General features: G+C 37.1%; 1 protein-coding gene across 2 annotated transcripts in view; it reads left to right on the top strand.

Moving 5' to 3' along the window:
* Positions 1 to 20,495, top strand: part of STAU2 (staufen double-stranded RNA binding protein 2) — a 149,951-nt gene that overhangs the window by 87,413 nt on the left and 42,043 nt on the right. The window contains exon 12 of one of the 2 annotated variants that reach the window (XM_062489596.1): positions 2,629 to 2,742. The exons of the other annotated variant lie outside the window; for it this stretch is intronic. Within the exon in view, the coding sequence (XP_062345580.1) occupies positions 2,629 to 2,742 (114 nt within the window). The remainder of the gene's footprint in view (positions 1 to 2,628; positions 2,743 to 20,495) is intronic. 2 annotated transcript variants of the gene reach the window in all.

Genomic DNA, 20,495 nt, shown 5'->3' with positions numbered 1-20,495 from the left:
TGTGGTTAGGCCAGACACCTTAATGATGGACTATAGTTCCAGCACTGCCAGTCAGTCCAGTGCAGCTTGGATGAGTCATTTAAAGTCTGTCCACAAAGTGTCCTTACCTGCCTAACAGAGGTATGGTGAGATGGGCTGTAGTTAAGCACTCCTGACTCTTTAAGGCACAGGGGAACTTAGGAAAGTGTTATTTTTGTCATCATAGATCCCAATAATGGCTTAGTAATCACCATCAGAGCATTTGGCCAGCCTTCAGTCATCACTCCTTGATCACAGATACTGACTGACTCAGGTATTTGCTGTGCTCTGCCTTAAAGGATATATTCTTGAAAGAGTTTATAGACATTCAGATTCTTCCCACACTTAGTAATAATAGCATGGACATATAAACTGAAATATTTGGAACATGCTGCTGGCCAAAACCCAAGAAGTGTCTGCTGCTCTTTGAACTATTTGATAATTATTTGACTACTATTATTTCTTTCTGAGTGCCTATTTTGGACCTTCTGCTCTAATAGGTAAATTAAAAAGCCCCAAATTTTGGCTCGTAGATAAAACTCGAAGGGGAAAGGAGTAATGTCGTTTGAGAATGTAGCAACTGGACTGATAAATAACAAAACAGGATTACTGGGAAATTGCACATACGCATGCCAAATGTAGAAGTCTGAATGCTTCTCCTGACTGCACAAATCTGCTATTGCAGATAGTAGTGTCATGAAATATGAATAGTTTTTCCTCTGGCTATCTCCTGTTCTTTCAGCTTGTTAGTCATTCTTTATTCCAGGGGACAGTAGTGAATTGTATATTCATTTTATTCTGACTAAAACAAAGCCTACAAACACGATGTACAGTTCAGAAAATGCTGTTTTCCCATTTCTACATATGTGCTTTTCTTGGTCACCAGACTTTGCTCCTTTTGCAATGTCATATTTGCAGCACAGAACATCCTCTTGATCTTTGCTGCCCCATTTCTCACATTGCGTTCCCACAACACCTACTCAGCAGAAAATCTACTTTGCAACTCGTTGTGGAAGCTTGATAAGCCTTTGTCATAACAGTAGTCCCTGACATTTAAAGGACTTCAGTTTATATTTGCCAGCCAAATTTTATACCTTCATACCTCTTTCAATTAATCAAAGTTAAACCATTGTATATGTGAAGGGGCCTCTTGTGGTTTCTAAGTAAGTAGTATGGCTTTTTTGGCAGAGAGCCACAAGCAATTTAGTAGGCACATACTGTGGGGGTTGAGAGGAAGAGAGACAGGAATAATCCAGAAAGCTTTAAGAATGAAATCAGAAATTTCTATACACAGTACAAGACTTCTGCATTCTGTATCTTACTTTTGGCCACGGCAAAACTGTTTCAGTGTGTTGTCAGTAATGTAATTCTGAAATATAGCACTGACTTGGTTTTTCTCTTACACAACCAGTTTTGCACTGGTTTTACTTCAGTTGAGGTATTCCCAGCTTGCACCTGTAGCAGAGAAGAGTTAGGCACAGGGGATTTAGTACACGGTTTACAATTGTCATGTTGTCACTAAACTGTTTCCACAGGAATAGACCTAATGTAGTTCCTAGTTGTCTTCAGAAATTTAGGATTTATTCTGTAGCCTAAAAGTTAGGATGAGGCTTTGCCATGTACCTTTTGCCTGAGAGCTATACAGCTGTAAATAGATACTAACATAAAAGGTCTGTCTCCAGCAGAGCTGATCTCTCTTTCCAATTCTGACAGGGGTCACATAGTCAGTGTAAATTACCACCGTAAACTAAATTCCACCTCTCCTGTAGAACAAAGTGCTTGATCTGCCTGTCTAGAAGTCAGGAGCTATGCAGAGAACTGTAACATTTCAACAATTCAGCATGAGTGACAACCTGTTTTAATAATGAAACACAACATTTAATTTCATTTTGCTTCATCATGTTAAAATCCATCCTTTCTTTCGGGGCTTTAAATACTATCTGAAGAGAACCTTAAGGCAAAGAGAATAATCCAAGTTATAAGCATTATCCTCCTCTGTATTTCATGCAAGTTCAGGTTCAACATGTACATCTTGATGTCCATAGGGAATGTGTTACTTTTCGAAAAGGATAGCCTAGACATCTGAAGAAGAATATGATTTCTTCATTTTATCTGTCATTTTGATTTAATTGAAATATGTACCATAATAGTAATGTCAAAAGAGTTAGTGGATTTTACTAGAAATGAAATAACAATAGAAAAATTTAAACTACTATTGGCAAGTTTTTGGAGGTTGTAATGATTTACTTGGGTGTTTATATAACTAAGCTACAATATGCTGTTAAAAATGACATGTAGATTGGAAACTTTAACTTGAAGCTAGATACTTATATAGATACAACATCTTGAATTCAGTCTGAAAAATGTCAGAATCTGAAGAATTCAGCACTTCAAAAATTGTGCAGCAGGCATATCATGGAAAATTGGGCCCCAGTTCAGCATGTGACTATCTAGACTATTTTACACACTCCTTTTTTTGATATTAAAGATGAATTCAATGTAAATGTCTGGAATTCTTCTTGCAAGCTTGTTGAAAAGGGACAGTATTTTAGCATGACTCCCTTGTACAAACCTGGTGTTTAGCAGATTACGTATGTTATTCTGTTATAGGTACACTACAGTGATAGACAAAATGGCAAAGAGTGTATGACCTGTTTGACACTGTCTCCTGTGCAGATGACTTTCCAAGGTATCGGAAGCTCCATTGAAGCCAGCCATGACCAGGTATAATACCTTCACCCCACACTCTTGTAATTTTATTAATATCTGGTAAGGCCACAATGTCCGCATTAGTAAATTTAAAATTTCAACACATCTTGTGCTTTTCATATGGCATGTGCTTGTCACAGGGATTTGCCTCTCTTGCCCTACTAAAATACTGATTAGATCTAAAGAGTGAAATGAAAAGGAGAAAAACTATATTGCCTTTTACAATTATTTTTAAGACGTATTAGGAAAACCTGAAGAGCTTGCTTTAGTTTTAAAGTCGGATGTAAGGTTTCTGCAAAGGTTCTGATTGCTTTTATGTGTGTATCAGGTCTTGTCTATCCTATTTTTGTTTATGAGTATGAAGATTATGAGTAGTTGGAAAAACAGAGAGATGAAGCCATCATCTCTTGCCATCATCTGTCACAAGAAACTGGCATTTGAGAGGGGAAAGGCATTTCTAATAAGACTGCGTAAAACTCCCATTTTGTTTGGCTGTTACTAAAACATTTAATTCAAGCTTCTGGCAAAAAGCCAGAAAAAAAGAGAAGGCTCTGGGGTAATCATTTATCACCCTGTTGCTTCAGATGGGCACTGGGGGGGACTTCCATTCTTGTTGTCCTGTCCCCCAGCACTCTTATGTATAAAAGCAAGACAAGACTTTGATACTCTGAAAACATTAAAAGCAAAAATGAAACAAGTAGAAGAAAACATTAAACCAATCCTTGCACCCTTCATATCTTCAGCAGACTAGAAAAAAACTACTATATTTACTTGTCTTTGCAGGTCATCTTTAAATGGTGCTGTGTTCACATTCGCTGTACATTTTATCATACTCTATGCAAGATTCTCTAAGAAAAAAAAAGGGAAAGCTGCCTTAAGAATTAGCAGAATTAGTTACTTTTGGGGAAAAGTTTCGGACATTCTTAGCCATGTTTTTGTTTGGTGGGTTTTTTTATTGAAAGTTCCTAAGTTAGTTGTTAACATAAACTAAGCCCATTAGTTATTTACATGGTAACATGAGGATACTTCCTGCCCTTAAGTGTTTGGTGTTTTACAGTAATGGAGAGCTGTGTTAAGTCAGACCATACTTTGACATTCAATTCTCATTTCATCCAGCAACTTGTTTATACTGCTCTAAAGCTGCTCCATTTTTCTTTCAGTAAAGATAGGCTTTTAAAATATAGTTATAACACAAATACGATATTTAGACATTTCAATGAATTTAAGGTGGTCCATGTCAATTTGGTAACAACTACATTCTGGGCTAACAGCCAGCTTGGCCTTTGTCTTAGCATTTATTTAGGCTAGAGCATGATATGTAAACAGAAAAAAGACTCTGTAAGCAAAAAGCACATTTAAGCCATCTGAATAATTATATATTTAAGACCTCTAAATGAAAGTGTTGTATTGAGCCTGCAAAGTCAAGCACCCAGAAATTAGGAAATTCCAGGTTATGTGCAGCATTAGTTTCATCCCAAATGAACCCATTTAGTGCTCCAAACAGGAGATTCTTCTGAGAAGAAAAACAATTTGCACAAAATCAAACAGATAAAGATTGTGTCAGAGGACATTCACAGATAGGTAGAATTAAATTTATTTGGGCCGTTATGGAGCTGGAATTTCCTCATCTTGTTTCAATTTGAAGTTTAAAAAATGTTCATAATTGGTTTTAGTTATGTAATTTTCCACAGGGTTCTTAAAATGGAAAGAAAAATGTTTTGTTATTGCATGCTGGGGTGGTTGTTGTGTTACTGAACCCACATCACTTGTGCAAAAATTTCATCTGAGCCAAGAGCAAAAGAAAATAACCATCTGAAAGCCAAATGCCAACCAGTGGCTCACAAAATAGATCCACTCACTGGATACAATGCACAGATTTCTGCTCATGCCTTTCCTAACTGTCAAAGGAATTTCATTTTCTGGGGAAGAGGGATGCTATTGATGGGTTGTGTTTGATAAGGGGGTAGCAGGACCAGATTAAAGCATCATTTTCCATCACCTGAATAAATAAGAGAAAAATAATTATTAGCAGGTCAAGTGTTTGTCAGGCACTGGAATTAAGAAATTAGTGACAAAATTAGGGCTATTAATGAAAATATCCCACTTCTCTGTTGTTCCTGCATGCCTGGTATGCTTTTCCTTGTTTCCTACAATTTTACTCACAGTAGGCTGATTTGATTGTTATTGTTCTTTTAAAAATAGGAGACAGAAATGCTGCACCTTTGTCAAACTGAACTTCATTTTAAAGTGTCAAATTGAATAAGTGCAAGATAACTGTATGCTGTAAAGCTTGAATTTTATAAATTCTTCTTTAACTTTTGTACTCTGTTACTTTTAAATCATGTCTGTAGTATTTTATGTCTATTAGAATGGGCTGATCCCCTGGAAGCCTGTGATTTCAGAGGAGGGATGGTGATTTCTGCCTCAGTTGTGAGGCCTGGCATAGTTTGACACCAGGAACTGTCGGCTTCTGTGCTTATGAAGATATTTTTCTCACATTTGTTTTAAAATACTGATTCTATAATTTCTAGCGGTTTTTAATGGAATACTTTAGGAATGAGACTCTGGAATATTTTGGGGGAAAAGGGGTGAAAAGTGTTGTGTGAGAGTATCTAACAAAAAAGCTATATACAGATTTGTCACTATATTGTGGCAGAAGAGCCATAGTAATGTGGTATGTGGCAGCTGATTAAAAAAAAAAATGAAAAAGAAATAAAAAGCAAACTATGTTGCAATGGCATCTCCAGCACTATAGAATACATTTTACATTTCACTTGTCTTTTGCAATGTGTCTCCCTACTCATATCCAGTGGGAGATTTGCTACCCAGCAGATACCAAAGTGGTTACAATCATACATAAGTACATTATCTGGCTGTTTCAAATATGTCAGGACTCGACACTGCAGTTTTTCAAGTCTCTTGCTCTTTTCCTGTACTCTGTAGGGAGTTTTCATTCTTTAGATTGGTTTAGCTTGTGATTTTAATGAGTTCAAATATTTTCCCCACATACTTCATCTGAGCAATTTTAGATTAATATAAACATATCGTACTGGTACACTAATTAGTGTGTATTTCTAATTCCTGATTGACAAGGCATATCTCATTTGGTCATGAAGCAGCATTGTGGAAGCAATTGCTGATCTTTCATTTTTCTTTTGACAAAAAGAAAAAATGGGAAACATTCCTAAAGCACCACTGCAGTCTATCCTGCCACATTATTTGCTGGGTTTTGCATTCAGGTATGCCAGCCTCTTTTATAAAAATTTAATGGGGTTCATTATTTTTTTTTTTTGTCCTTAATGATTTGTTTCTATTTTTTCTGTTTCCTATTATCTGACTATAACTCTAAAATTCTCTTTCCTTAACAGCAACTATTCTTTGGAAAGTTTTTTTTTCAGCAAAATTTAGCTACAAGCAGCTATTAGTTAAAATGGTCCCCACTTTGTATTGATTTTCTCAATAAAAGCTGAGTTTTTCCTTAATGGTAGCAAAAGCTGGTATTTTTACATTGCTGTGGGACTGGAGTCAACCTGTTCTCAGGACTTATGATGGACTTCAGGCACATATTGTAAAGCTGGGGAATGAATTGAAAGTGGGTGATTTAAAGTAACAGAAAGGAAGTCCAGATAACTTTTTACTTGTGTCACTGAGAAAATTCAAGATATGAAAAGTAGGAAACAGAAGAGGAAAAATTTATACACAGGAGGTTATATAAACAAAAATAGTTGGAATGAAGCAGAAAATGAAGAAAGTGCAGGGAAATGGGGTAGTGAATGTCTGAAGGCCACAGAAGTGGAAAAAAAAGAGAAAGTTAGAGCTAAGCGGAAGGGATGATGAAAAAAACCCACCTAAAATATATATCTTCTGCACTGCTGCATCTCAAAGTACTGAAACCTGAATTTCTTAGTACTGCTACAAATAAATATCTTCCAGTTTTAGTGAACTATGACACATGAAAAATTTATTGAATTCTTGAGTGCAAGCACACTAAGAACTGTAAATTAGAAGATGCAATGCTAGCAATTGAAGGAAATGGAGATTTATGTTTTCCCTGGAGGACTCTAGTCAATACCTTAAAGTTGTTATAGGTGTACTGTGCTTAACAAATATCACTGGATTCACTATAATGGTAGCTAGGTTAAGTTTGATGTCCTATGCCAAACAAGACAGCCTGTGACATAGTTTCAATCTAAGAAGTGACACACTTCTGCTATGCCTTGTACAAGCCAATGTCAAATTCAGTTTCCATGTTTACATGTGTATTTTAGAAACTTGCAATGTTACCATCTTTAGTGGCTTTATAATAATTGTTTTTCTGTATGTTACAGCTCTGGGTGACTGAGTACTTACGGGTATCACACTCCTGTGGTTGTCATAGCTGTGAATAGAATAAGCATCTTGGGTGCATTCTTAAGGCTTACTGAACAGCAGGCAAATTGAAAGTATGAACATTCATTTTAAATAAAAATATTTAAAAGTCAGTGCTAGTGATGAGAAAGAACAGCTTGGGCCCATTTTGAGATTTTGAATGCTTGCCATGGAGTACCCTGCCTGTACAAGTGAATTTTTAACTCCAAGTAACTTAATGTTCGTTGAGGAGTGACCAGTTCTCTACTTGAATTTCAGGAGGCAGATCAAAGAGAAGTGAATTTTCTTAAAGTCTCACTGCTTTAATGATTTAATTGTGACTTTTTTATGATTTTGGAGGTTTTAACCATATGCATGTTTTTGGAGCTGGCAGTACTGTCCATTTGTTTATTACTGAGTTTAGCTGTTTACTTCACCCAATTGTGCTGTTAAAGTGATATCAATGAACATTTTATACCTATATTTTTATTCCTTGCTTTCTTAATGCTATCATGTTATATATTGGACTGTATATTTAGAACTCTTCTGCACTTTGCAATGCACAGAATAGAATACTTTTATTTTGCAAGAAGATACGAATCGTTTAATGTTACATTTAATCTATCACTAATAACACTTTTATTTTCAAGTATAAAAATAGCTGGAAAGAGAATGAGCAGGGGCAGAAAGTGTAGGAGTGGAAGAGCTTCTGATAAGATAGACTTGATCAGAGAGCCCAAGGGGGGTGGATGTACTGAAAGGAAGATGCCACACTCAGCAGCTTCAGAAATCATTGATGAAAAGCTTGGCAGGCAGCTGAAATATGGTCTGTATCAAACCATCACTGCTGGCCTGCAAACAGGCATTTCTGGGCAGGGTTAACAGAGACTGGGGATGCCCAAATGTGAGCAGCTCCTGATGGCATTTCAATACAGGAAGGGCTGGAATAATTCTCAAGGAACAAGAGATGGGTGACAAGCTCAAGGGAAGGTGCTTGGAGCATTAAGGTTTGAAAAGAACTTTACACTGTAACAGCAAAAGCATCACATGTATGAAGCTCCACATCTCTGTTATGGTCTAAGAATTGCTTGTAGAGCATGTTCAGGAGGCAGCATCTAAGGAATTTACAAAAGCCAAAATAACTAAAGGTGTAGTCAGTGAGTATATGGGGGATAAGAATTAGTCCAGTGCTGTAACCAGAAAAGATAAATGGAGTTGTGGTTTTTGTGAAGATACCTTTCCAGGCTGGAAAACCAGGTGATTTACTGGACACTACATTAATTCCCTATTTTTTTATTTTATTTTTTTTTCTTTTGACGAGGAATTAGGATTTTCTAGATGTTGAGACTTACTTCACAGTGGGGTTTTTTTTGTCCTGGTCATGGTCAAAAAATGAAAAAATGTCAAGGTTTTTTTTTTAAAATACATGTATCTGGTTTTTTTTTTTTTTTTTTTGCCTTGGGTGACGTTATATGCTTCACTTGTCAGCTCATTTCTACTTTACTTATTGTAAATGCAGTTATCATTTCTTCAGGGTGGCTTCTTCAATAAATTGATAAAACTTTAGTTTTAATAAGTAAAAATTTTCTAGCAGTTTTCCCAAAGTTTGGCTACTCCATTACAGCCCCTTCAGCATCAGGACTTCTACCTGATCTTATGAAAACATCTCACACAGCTATGTCTCCTTTTCCTTCAAGGGAGGGGTCTCACTGATTGCTGCCCTTTTCTTGACAGCTCTGTAATCTTCAGGGGTGGGTGAAGCATGACCACAGCTGAGTGCCCAATGCTCCAAAAGACCCAGTTCCTGTAGGACAGAAATTTAGACTACGTTGGATATATAGCACCACATTTCACTCTTCAGTCTCTTAGGTTGATGCTGCAGTAAGGAGTCATCCCATCAGGTTTTAGTTAGGCTCACTGGATTGTTGTCTGCTATTTGATATTTTTACTCATCTGTTGTGCTCCCCACGACTGTGTGTGGAGGTATTGGTGCATTCTCTCCATACTCTTCATCTTCTGTTTTGCATTATGTCAGTCTGGATGTACGTGACAGAACATTTGCTTTTCCCTGGCAGCTGCTAAAGTTTTCCTTGATGAGCACAAGATCAAATGCTTGTATTTGTTCAGGAAGTGTAATCTTTAATTTTCAAAAAGTGGGTTACTAATTAACTGCTGAATGGGAAAAAAATGCAAACCAAGGCATGCCTATCTCCTTGCCAGGCTCTTTCAGTCCTCTCATTCAGGGCTTCCTGAGTAGATTCCCAATGTGACTGCTTCTTGCTGAAGATGCATAATAGGACTTTTCAGTGCTCTGTGTATACACGTTTGTTTACACAGCAATGTCAGCAGGGTATGAAATGCCACTGTTGCAGTCTCTGCCTATCTTACATGCTTGGCATGTTACTCATAACTAATGACAAACAAAGACAGTGTATGTTTTTGGGACTGTCTTCCGCTGTTGGAAAAAAAGAGAAAAAAGGATCACACAACAGTTAATGTGGGAAGGGACCCCTGGAATTCACCTGGTCCAAGACCCCTGCTCAAGCAAGGCCATCTAGAACAGCCCTGTCGTGGCAGCTGTTGAGTATCTTCAAGGGGAGACAATCTGCCTTGGTTGTTCTTTCCTGTTTATTTCATCTCCATCTGAGTCGAACTGATCCACTGGGGCTTAGATGAATGCCAGTGCTGAAACAAGGGAGACATCAGGACTGCCCACCCGAGAGGAGAGGGAGCCATCCCTTTCCACAGCAGCAAGCTATTGGCTCAGCTTACCAACCTCATAAGATGTCATTTAAAAGGGGTGAGGCAAAAATTAACTGTACAGAGAAGTTAATTTCTTGTAGAAATGTTTGTATTCTTTAGTACCCTTAAAGCTGTTCACTCTGCAGTAGCATGACCTGGCACAAATAGGAGATCAGGAATGGCACAAGGAGAGCAGGGCTGTAGCAGCCCTGACCTGCAGAAGTTTAGCTATTTTGGAACTACACCCTTTGTAGTTACTTGCATTAAAATACCTTAGAAAGCTTTCAGTGCAGTGTAACATGTGGAAATGGAAAGAAAAGCATTAACAACATACAGTGAGCCAACCTTCCATGGACCACAGGCCAGCTGTTCGCTATCCTAAGTTTGCAATCTGTTTCTGGTTTGGTTGTTTTGCCGTTACTTTAGGCTCAGTTGGACAATGGTGGAATGTAAAAATCTTGAATTTTCTTACTGCTGTGGCTGTTAGGAAAGGGAAGAAGCTTAAAAGGGAAAGGTATTGGAGAAGTTTGAAAAAGCTAAAAATGTCAGTTTACTGCCCTGTCACACTTCAGCAGGAGATTCAGCCCACTTGTATTATCAAGAAATCTCACAGATTTTTCCCTGTCAGGGAAAAACAGGGGGAAGACAACAGAGGTAGGTTCTTCTCCTACTCAACAGCTAAAAATGGATAGGCATACACCTACTAGATGAAAGTAACAGAGACAGAGGCAAAAATGAAGTGAAAGGAGACCTACCCCGAAGTAACTTGTCTTGCAGTTGGGATTGACAAAGATCTAGATTTTTCATTTTAACTCCTGACAGGCAGCATTTTAATTTTAATAGTTTTATCCATTTTAATTTCTAGGGCTGGTAAAACCTTTCAAAGTTATGAATTAAAACTAACACTCAGTCAAAGGCCAGCTTTGGTAGGCACCTTCGTTTTAGATAAAGACATTAGCAATATATACACTGAACTTTGTTGCCCACCCAGTGCTAGCTAGAGTTGTTCTGTGGCATTTTCCACACACTGCTCAAAGTAATGCTATGTCTGTCTGTTCATTTGTGTTTAATCACTTGTCATTCAGTGATGTTGCTTAACACCCTAATTATATAATTGGCATTTCAAATTACATTTCCTTAACCATTCTACAAGACAAAATAATGATTTGCACATGTGGCATCTGAAGAACTATGCTTTTGCCAAAATTCTGTTTGCCACCTAATTTTTCCACTTCTCTTGAAATAATATCCCACGGCTGGCATTATGCATGCATCTAGCACAAATGAAATGTCATAGTTTTTGGTTTGCACAATTATCATACAACGCCTTGATCTACACAGTGCAAGCAGAAGCTAAATTTGACATCCTACACCCCTTCATTTCAAGGATTCATTTCAAGAAGCCAAAATCTCATAATAAATGTTCTGACAATAGACTTAAGGGGAAATAAATGAGGTCAGGAATCATAAGTAATTAGTAATTAGCAACAGGTAATTTTGTAAGTATGAGCACAATAAAGCTGTGGAGCAATATTGAGGAGCACTATGATTAAACTCAGTTCCTAGACATCTATGCTTTCTTCCTTGGAGGTTTTTTAAATACCCCACCAAGAAAGAGCTGAAGACTTACCCTGGCTTGATGACTAATGGTTTACCTGAGAAAAAGAGTTCACTTCCCTTTTTGGCATACTTGTTGCTGATGCCCTGATGGAAAGTGTCAGACATCTCAAGGGAAAAAAGGTGTTTATACTCTTTCCTATAGCTCATTTAAGATAAAATCCAAGTCCCTCTGTCTGCTTCCAAACTCATTACCTGTACGGGTTTTTTGTAGTCACACTGGGTTTCTAAGATCATTGGGTCAGAACATACCACTGTTTGAGACAGGAAGGAGTCACCAACCAACCTTCTCTTCAAAGCATCAAATGTGTAGAGTTCTTACTTGATGCAGGAGTTTCTGTATCCCCAGAAGCTCTGTATGTACTTGTGTCCTCCATTTCATAGCCCTTACAGGCTTCCTTTGTTCCAATACTAATGCTTCATTCCAGCAAGATCCTTTACATATGCTAAATGTAAGACTGCTTCCAAGTAATTCACTCTCTCAAGGATCCAGGACTTGAGATAATAAACACTAGAATGGAGGTATCAAGCAAAACCAAAGTAGTGAACTCTTTAAGTTCAACTTTAAATTTAATCAATTTTTCTTCATATTCATTCTTACTCTTTCCCATCATTAGAGAGACTGTGAGACTTAAATTTTCCACAGATCCTTACGGCTGTACAAATAATTGATTTTACAGTCCAAAATCTCCTCTCTCATCCTTTATCCCCTGAAAAAAAAAAAAATCCCACCAGTTCAAATTGGTCCAAAATAAAAAAATGCTTCTAGCCAAAAAAAATAATTAATTTTGTACTTGGGCATTTGTAGTGAAACTAAGAAAATGGCTGAGATTTACAAAACCGGTGGGAAAGATGATGAACTATTTTACCAATAAGCTCAGGGGTTCACACTCTCACGCAAGATGCAGAAGATGTAAGTTTTATTCCATGCTTGTCCCCACAGAACCATGAACCCTCTTTAGGAACCCTTGTTATGCTACAGAGAGGCACAGCTGGGCAGCCCCAGGAGCACAAAGTGGTAACCACAGAGCAGTCCTGTTTTTGACTCAGTGAACAGTTTGCTCAACAGAGCTGCATGAGCAGAAAAGTTAGGTGGAATTCTCATTTGATATTAACCTTTTGATCTGAATAATGAATAGAAAGATTCTTATCCTCCTGGGAGTTAGAGAGTCTTAAGCGATGATTTTTCACAGTCCAGTATTGACCATCAAGTGAATCTTGCCCTTCAGTTTTCACCACAAGTGGACAAAGTTAAAAAAACTACAACAGATAGCTTATAATTTCTAAAGGAATTTACAGTTTAAAATGCAGAATATATGTCCTGAGTCTGGGAGCAGATTTGGCCAAAGCAAAACTGCTTTTTCCAATATGTAGCTGTTTCGTATGCTTGCTTTGCCCTACAGCCAGCCCCATCCCAGCCTGGGGTAGGTATCCAGCTGGTGGCGGCATTGTTCAAACCTCCAGCCACGTGCTCCTCCTGGGTGGAAGTTGCCACATGGACCAGAGCTGAGGCTGCCAGGTCAGGCTACAAAGGCAATTTAAGGCAGTAGGACATGTTCAGATGGAGTCACTGTGTTTCCCTGCAGTACCTGGAAAGTCTGTCTTCCTCCTTTGTGTATTTCTTCTAAGCATAACCTGCATACAAAACAAGATCTTACTTCAGCATTCAGCTCCTCAGCTGTCTGTAAAAAGAGCTTTACATTTGTTTCAGGATATTTAAAATTTGGTTGCATGGCATGGATTCATAAAGGACATTTTGGCAGCTGCTGTTGCTGAATCTCTTGTATTGGTTGTAGATAAAGTAAGACAAGTGCCAAAGCCTCAAGTCTCTTACGCTGATAGCAGTGGAGCTCTGAGCAGCCCCTGTACCCACCATGCCTAAAAATAACACCTTTTGCTGATACTGGCTACAAGGCTTATCCCAGTAATGGAAGGATTTTAGATGCTTTGTGAAGCCATAGAACGCCTGTTTAGACATTTCTTCAAAACACTGGGCTGTTCACCAAGTCAGTCTTATTTCATATTCCCTCCTAAATATTTCCTACTTCAGTATTGCTTTGAATAATTGGGGTAGTTTTTTTCTAGCACAGCATGGTGTATGAAATTATGAATTGAGGAGATTTTTATGTTGTCATGTTTGATTCAATACTCCATTGTTACTTATGCGAAATGGGATAATAATACACTATCAGTCATTTAGTGGGGAGCTGGGCATACTTGAACCTTTGTGCCTGTGAGTGGGGCTTCCCAGGGTGCCTCAGTTCATCAGTGCAGATAATACTGTGGAACCTTGGCCTTGATTTTGGAATGCCACAAAACAGGATCATTTTTTCAAATTAAATACAAAGTAATGGCTCATTCTATAGAACTTTTAAATATTTTTGTTGGTCATTATTTGTCTATCCATGCTTGTGAGGAAAATAATAGGAAAAAAAGGGTAAAGGAATGTTTGCCATAATTTGATAAGCTGCAAAAGAGTTAAGCATGAAGGTGTGGGTTTGAGAGGCAGTTAAGGAAATTAAAAGGAGGCATCAAGCATTGGCTTGATCCAGAAGTGCTTAAAACCCCATTTGCCCTTACAGAACGAAAATGCTAGCAAGGAAGTCTAACATGCTGGCAAAGACAAAATTTAGACATGTCAAACTACTTTAAGATCATTTGAAAGTTTCTTGGCCCTCATTTAAATAAACTGGATCTTGAGGGTTTTGGAACTCTCCTGATAAGTAACACTTAAAACCCTTTTGATCAAATACCCTTTCTCAGGCAATTACATGTTCTTAATTTAGAGGCCAGTTCAAAAGATTGCTTGTTACCTTCGTTTAACAAAGGTTCAAGTGCTTCAGTTTTCTGATCTTTTAAAAAAGGCAAACAAGGAGAGTTTACACAATAAAAGTTCTTTTTTTATTCTCAAATTAATTATTTTGAAATATCTCACAGATTACATCAGTTTCTTCCTTGCATTCATGTTGCAAGATGGCGAGTATTGTATATTGTTAGTGATGCATTAAATTAGTTGTTTACATTATAAAATCTAAACATATTAGAATCTTTTGTATTTGTCTTCAAAGATTCCTATTCTAATAAAGCTTTCTGAAACAAGTAAGGTTGTCTTTTTTGTTTAGTTTATGCATCAGTGGAGAACCTAAAGATTTGTAGCCTCTAGCCATCCCCGTCTGTGTTTAGTAGAGTGTAAGGAAATTGTGTTTTGGACAATATATATTATTTTTTTCATATAAAAGGGAAAGCTATACTTCCAAATAAATTATTTTGCATTTAGAAAAGGTAACACCTGAGACAAATGTAAATGGAAGGGGTCAAAGTTCCTACTCTTCTCTCAAATAATTTGTTTTGCTGCAACTTTTAATCAGAATAAAAGAAGTATGTATAATGTCCTGAAAAATAAAGATCTTGGGTGAATCCTTCCTATTTTTGATGGCTTTGTTCACTCTTTGGGTCGAAGTGTTTCTGAGTGTTAAGTGGTACAAGACCAACATTCAGCAGAGTATTTGGGATTTTAAAGAAACTTTTAAAGAAATTGTTTGGGCTCTCAGTTCTGCTCTATAACTAATGCTTTAACAGAGTTGTAATGAAATATGAAAGAGAAAATCAAAAGCTTATAGCTTTAATATGGCTGGAGCTGCTTTGGTGAAAGTAACTTTACTTTTGAGGGAAGTTCATGACTCACGTTTTAGGAGCAAAGCAGTTTCTCAAAGAGTCAGTTGGGCAGCGTGGCAGTGGATGTCCACACTTACCCCTCAACACAGTCCTTTTCAGTGCAATATGTCTTAGTTCTTCATCTAGAGAAATGACTACGCTAAGATATATATACACTTATATATATACACTTTGACTTTTTAGGTCATACCAGTCGTATTGCATCTGCCTTATGAATCTGTGTTTTAATATGTTTAGACATACATCTTCCTATCCTAACAGTGTTGGCAAGTCATGAGTAAACAGCAGGATTTTATTTACCTGTCAAAGCCCCAAATAACTTGCATTAAGCCAGTGACCAAATAAAATGTCACAGTTATACTTCATATAATCTGGAAGGAAAAGTAGCAAGCTAAGTGTTAACTTCAGAAGCAGATTATTTTCTGTGTACAAGATATGCCTTTTAGAATAACATGCCAAGAGCGCTTCATATCTCAATAGCCTCCAGAACACGGAGCAATATAACAAGCACTGGGTTAGAGTAAAACTTGGGAAATGTGTCAAAATAAGCAGCAGAGTGAAGGGAACTGTACTGAAACCAGTTGAAAAAACAGGAAGGATAGAACTTGATAAAATTATGGAAAATCTTAAGGGATATCTAGTTTCTGATCATGACAGTGAGAAAAGCAATAAGGAGTAAACTGCTATTTTTCAATAAACTTTCAGCTTTAGACAAAAAACCGAACTGATTAAAAGGTACCAGAGACTTTTGATTAAATAAAAAAAAAAACTTTTTAAAGTGATGTGAAAAATTTTAAAAAAAGGAGAGTGTATTATTTGCCTGAAAGATTTTTTTAATTAAAGAAAGCATGAGAAAGTATGAAAAAGTCTGATTAACAGCCTGCCAGAAGTTGTTTCAAAGGTTATCATCACTCGCTGAGTTATTTAGGCAAGATGTGTTCCCTCAGCAGCCTAAGGACAGTGCTCTGTCTAACAGTGTAGTAGCACTCATCTGAACAGTTTCAATAAAGTTAGAGGTTAATCACGAGGCTTTAAAAATAATACAGACTGTGATGCAAAGCCTAAAGTGCAAATCAAGGCCTTATGAGTAAAAAATTAAAGGCTTCATTTCAAATATACCCTCTAATTCTGAACTTCTGATTTGAGAAACTTTATGCCTCATTATTCATAAAAAAATAGCACACACAGCTTTTAAACCAGTAGTTCATTAAGCAATTCTGGTCAAATGTCCTGATCCTGTAGACATTTCCATATTCATGTAGGTCTACATATGAGGTGTTCCATTAGATTACCATGACTGGTCTGTGCAAGGTACAGAGTCAAAAATGCAAGTGCAACTGGTGTGAGTGGAGGTTGATCTGAGGATTTAGTATTTCACTAAATGCAGCTACATCATCTGGGTTTAGGATCCCATCTTTGTTTTGGCTGGGCTCTTTTCTAAGTGCTCGAGACTAAACCACCACATCTCTGAACACAGTCATGTTTAGAACTGATGTTCCTATAACTGTTTTTTTAAAGCCCGGAGTGTGTGAAAGCTGCAGTTTCCAGCTGTCTCATGATTTTTATAACAGAGTGAGTAATTTGTATTTTGAACTCCCTTTTGCTCTTTCTGTTTTGTTTTACAAAACATTGTAGCTGGCCCTTGCGTGCCCATTGCCTCCAGCTGGACAAGAGTGACTGAATGGGAAAAATTTGTTCATAGTTGTAGAAAAAAAGGTGGTGAGAAGCATAGAAAAGTAAAGGCTCATTGTTGAAATCACAGGAATTCATGGCCTTTGTCCTGAGAACAGATATGTGGCTGGGTTGTATTTTGAAGAGCAGTGTCTTGTTTTGAGTAATGCCTTTACTTCTCTCTTAGACCTCCCTTCTAAAACCTTGTTCCAGATCACAAATCATTCACAACTGAGAGAGCAGCAGCCCAGAGTATCAAAGACTGGTGTTTGACTGATGGTTTGATCATGAGTGCAGTTTTTAAGGGGATGGTCTTTATCAGATGGAACAAGATTCTAGGCTGTATGTTATGAACTTGTATGTTCTTCATTTCAAGTAGAAATTAGGAGGTAAACAAGCCAAGTTGCTAGCTAAAAATGGCATAACCAGGTGCCATGCTTTGGTTTCTGTTATATTAAGAAGTCAGAATGTCTTTTCAAGTTATGAGTTGGACTGTGAGTAGCTGGTGTAGTGCATTGGCTCTGGAAACTCGCTAAAGCCAGTGTTTCAGAGTATGTATCTGAGGTTTCCATTCCAGTCCTTGTCTGGCAGCAGAAAAAAAACCCAAACAATTCTATCACTCTTACTCCTCTCTACTCTGGGGCGAAGTTGTGCAGCTTTATTCTAATCTCATCTTCCTCTACCTTTTACAAGATCCTGGTTTTGTCTCTGATACTCTTAAGACATCTCCCAGCAAATCTCTCTTATTGTAGGTATTGCAGATGGACTGTCAGGTTACCCACACCTTATCTCAGAAGCAGGATAACTTAAGCTTCTTCAGTCTTAAAATACAAGGAAGATTTTACATCCTTGCCTTATTTTTTCCAGAAAACATTGAATCTTTCAATAAAGCTTTTAAACTTTAGGGCTTAGAGCTAAGTGTGGTCAAGTTCTAGTATATCAATGGTATCTCTACTGGTAATAACACTTTCCTGTTTCTTGATGTTATTTGGACCATGTGCCTAAGCATTTGCTGTTGTACCCATTGTCTTACTTTTGATATCAATTTTTTAATGTTGTCTTTTTCTGGAATAAATTATCTGCATCTGAATGAGATGGAACTTGCATCATTGTGGATTAACCCTTGCGAGTTCCATTTTATAATGCTTACATGTCAGTGTTAGGGGTTTATTCCCTTTTTATCAATTCTTATTCTCTGCTTGGGAGAAAGCAGAGAGTACAGCAAGAATGTCTTATCTGTGTTGAAAGTAAGTCTTTATAAATGAAAAATAAGAGTCAATTTCCCCTAAATTTGATTATTTAATGAATTCCATTCCTTAGGTACTGAAAGTAAAGTTCAAAATGTTAACAAGGTGGATACTTTTGATGAATGTGGTTTGTATGGGGCTGGGCTCCCATTCAGAATCAATCAATCAGTGCCCAGTAAGTTTTCTAAGTAATGCCATTAAAGGTTGCATTTACAGAGAATGTATTTGTGTTCTCTAAATAATCATCTGGCACACTCTTTGCATAATATCCTTATGTAGTGTCAAAAATTGCAGTGAAAAGAAATCTTTAGAAATGCAGATTTTCCTACAAATGTGCAGGAAGCAGCATCCATCTGAACAGTGATGTTGAGAACAATTTATTAATCCAGTACTATGTCAAAATACTTCTACAGTGTTGAATATAATAAAATTACGGCTATGATTAGGAACACAGTTCTTCCAAATTTCCTCAGAGCAAAAAAAAAAAAGAATATATTGACCTGCTGTCTCTCTACATAGGAAGTAGTGCATGTATTTTATATTCATTCTGACAGAAATTGCAAAAATTTCTATGTCATTACAAAGCACTTCTGTGAGTAGTTAAAGTTAATTCACAGGAGCAACTTGTATGTAAGGTTACTCACTTACATAGCATTTTCAAGACCTGGCCCAGACTATAAGTTTCTATCAACATCTTAAAATACCTTGTCACTGTGGTGTTTGCAGTATGAAGTACACACCATATGCACAATCAAATTATATTTCACGTTTGAAATACATTTTAAATATTTTCCTTTGCTATAAATTTCTCCAGGACAATGTTTTTTCTGCTGAAATCTGAGAAGATCTCCTTAATTGTGTAGTGTTGTGTTTCAGTAATTCAAGTCATGGTGCAGGTGGTACATGCAGTTTACTGATGTTAGAGATAGTATTTAAACATCTCCATGCTCAGAGGTAGTATATCAAAAGTTTTTAAATTGAGGGTGACAGAAACTGGTGCTGCACTTTCATGTTATCCAACAATGTGGAAGAATTTTGACATACAGCTGGAATGATCAAACTACAGCAGTTTCACTGTCTAACTTCATTTGACGTGCATTTCAAAGTTATTTCAAAATTACTAAGTTGCATACAGTCTTACAGTTGGAGAGTTTACCTTCCTTATGGGACATTTTAGTGAAGTCTGATACAAGGGAGCTTATGATCTCAAAACATTACATAAAGCTGATTTTTTTTTTTAAATCTTCTTTTATGCTTAATTTTCAAGTCATGTAGAAGCTGTAGTTTCTGCAGGAGTTGTTACTATAAAAGTGAAGCATGCTGCTACTAACCAGCCCACATTATTTTGCAAGCACACTTCTTCCATTGATACAGGAATAGACTGGCCTAGAAATACAGAAAATTGCTTTATCTCATCAGCCTTTTGTGTACATATAATAGGTGAAGTTGGAAAACGAAGGTAGTGACAGGAAGCCCAGAGCAGTTTTGTGATACATTAGAAATTAAATGATCTGTGCAAGCTTAGGATGAATTGCAGAATATTTACTGGTTTGTTGCTTTTTCACAGAAAAGCCAAGCCAAGTTTCTTTAAATCTCTTTATTGTTTTGTTTAATACTGATGTAACTCAAAGAGCATAGGGGTAAGCATAGATATAAACACTTTTTAATAGGGTAAAAACTGTATGTAATTTAAAATTTTATGTGAATACTTGCACTTGTTCGGGATTCTGACATCTGGGACCCATAGGACTTGATTTACTTCTGTAGTTGCCTGAGTGTATGTGTCATATAAAAGGAAAATTATCCTATAAAAGCATGATTTCAAAACTTCAGAAAATTAATTAAATTACAAAAATTGCTGCAAAGAGTAATGATTGAAAGTTAGTTATATTAAAAATACCTGCTTGAAAGTGGTTTCCTTGGTTTTTAATTTAAACTTTAATTTTTTTTTTGTTTACTTATTATGAAGCATTTCGCTACAATTTTAACTAGCATAAGATATTTTGTGTCAGTGATGCCTTTTCTGAGTACCAAGTCCATTATTGCACTTGGGATTCACAAAGGGCACCTCACCATAACAGGACTTCATAATTATCTGACAAAACAGCGAGTGATGGTTTGGTGTTTGCCATGCTCATCTGCAGCAATAACAAAGGATTAAAAGCTTCCTTGCTCCTGTGTTACAGTCCTCGTTCTTTCCCTGCTGGCTCACACAGGCGAGAGAGACATGTTTATACCAAGCACAAAGCTCAGCAGAGGCTGGAGGAGGGAGCTGCTAAGAAAGAAGTCAATATATGTCTCATATACGGAAAAGCAGCATCCTGTGCCAGAGCCATTTCTGTTAAACAGAAGCCTATGGGGGGAGGATTATGGTGTGTGATTGAGACACCTGTTGAGAAAATAGGCAACTATTGACAAGCCTGATTCATGACTGAGTGACTGCTCTGCTAGTCTTCACATGATCCCCAC

Source organism: Cinclus cinclus, chromosome 1, assembly GCF_963662255.1.
Source record: "Cinclus cinclus chromosome 1, bCinCin1.1, whole genome shotgun sequence".
NCBI classification, from domain to species: Eukaryota; Metazoa; Chordata; class Aves; order Passeriformes; family Cinclidae; genus Cinclus; species Cinclus cinclus.
The sequence above is the reverse complement of the archived record's forward strand: the minus strand, read 5'-3'. Positions and strand labels throughout refer to the sequence as shown.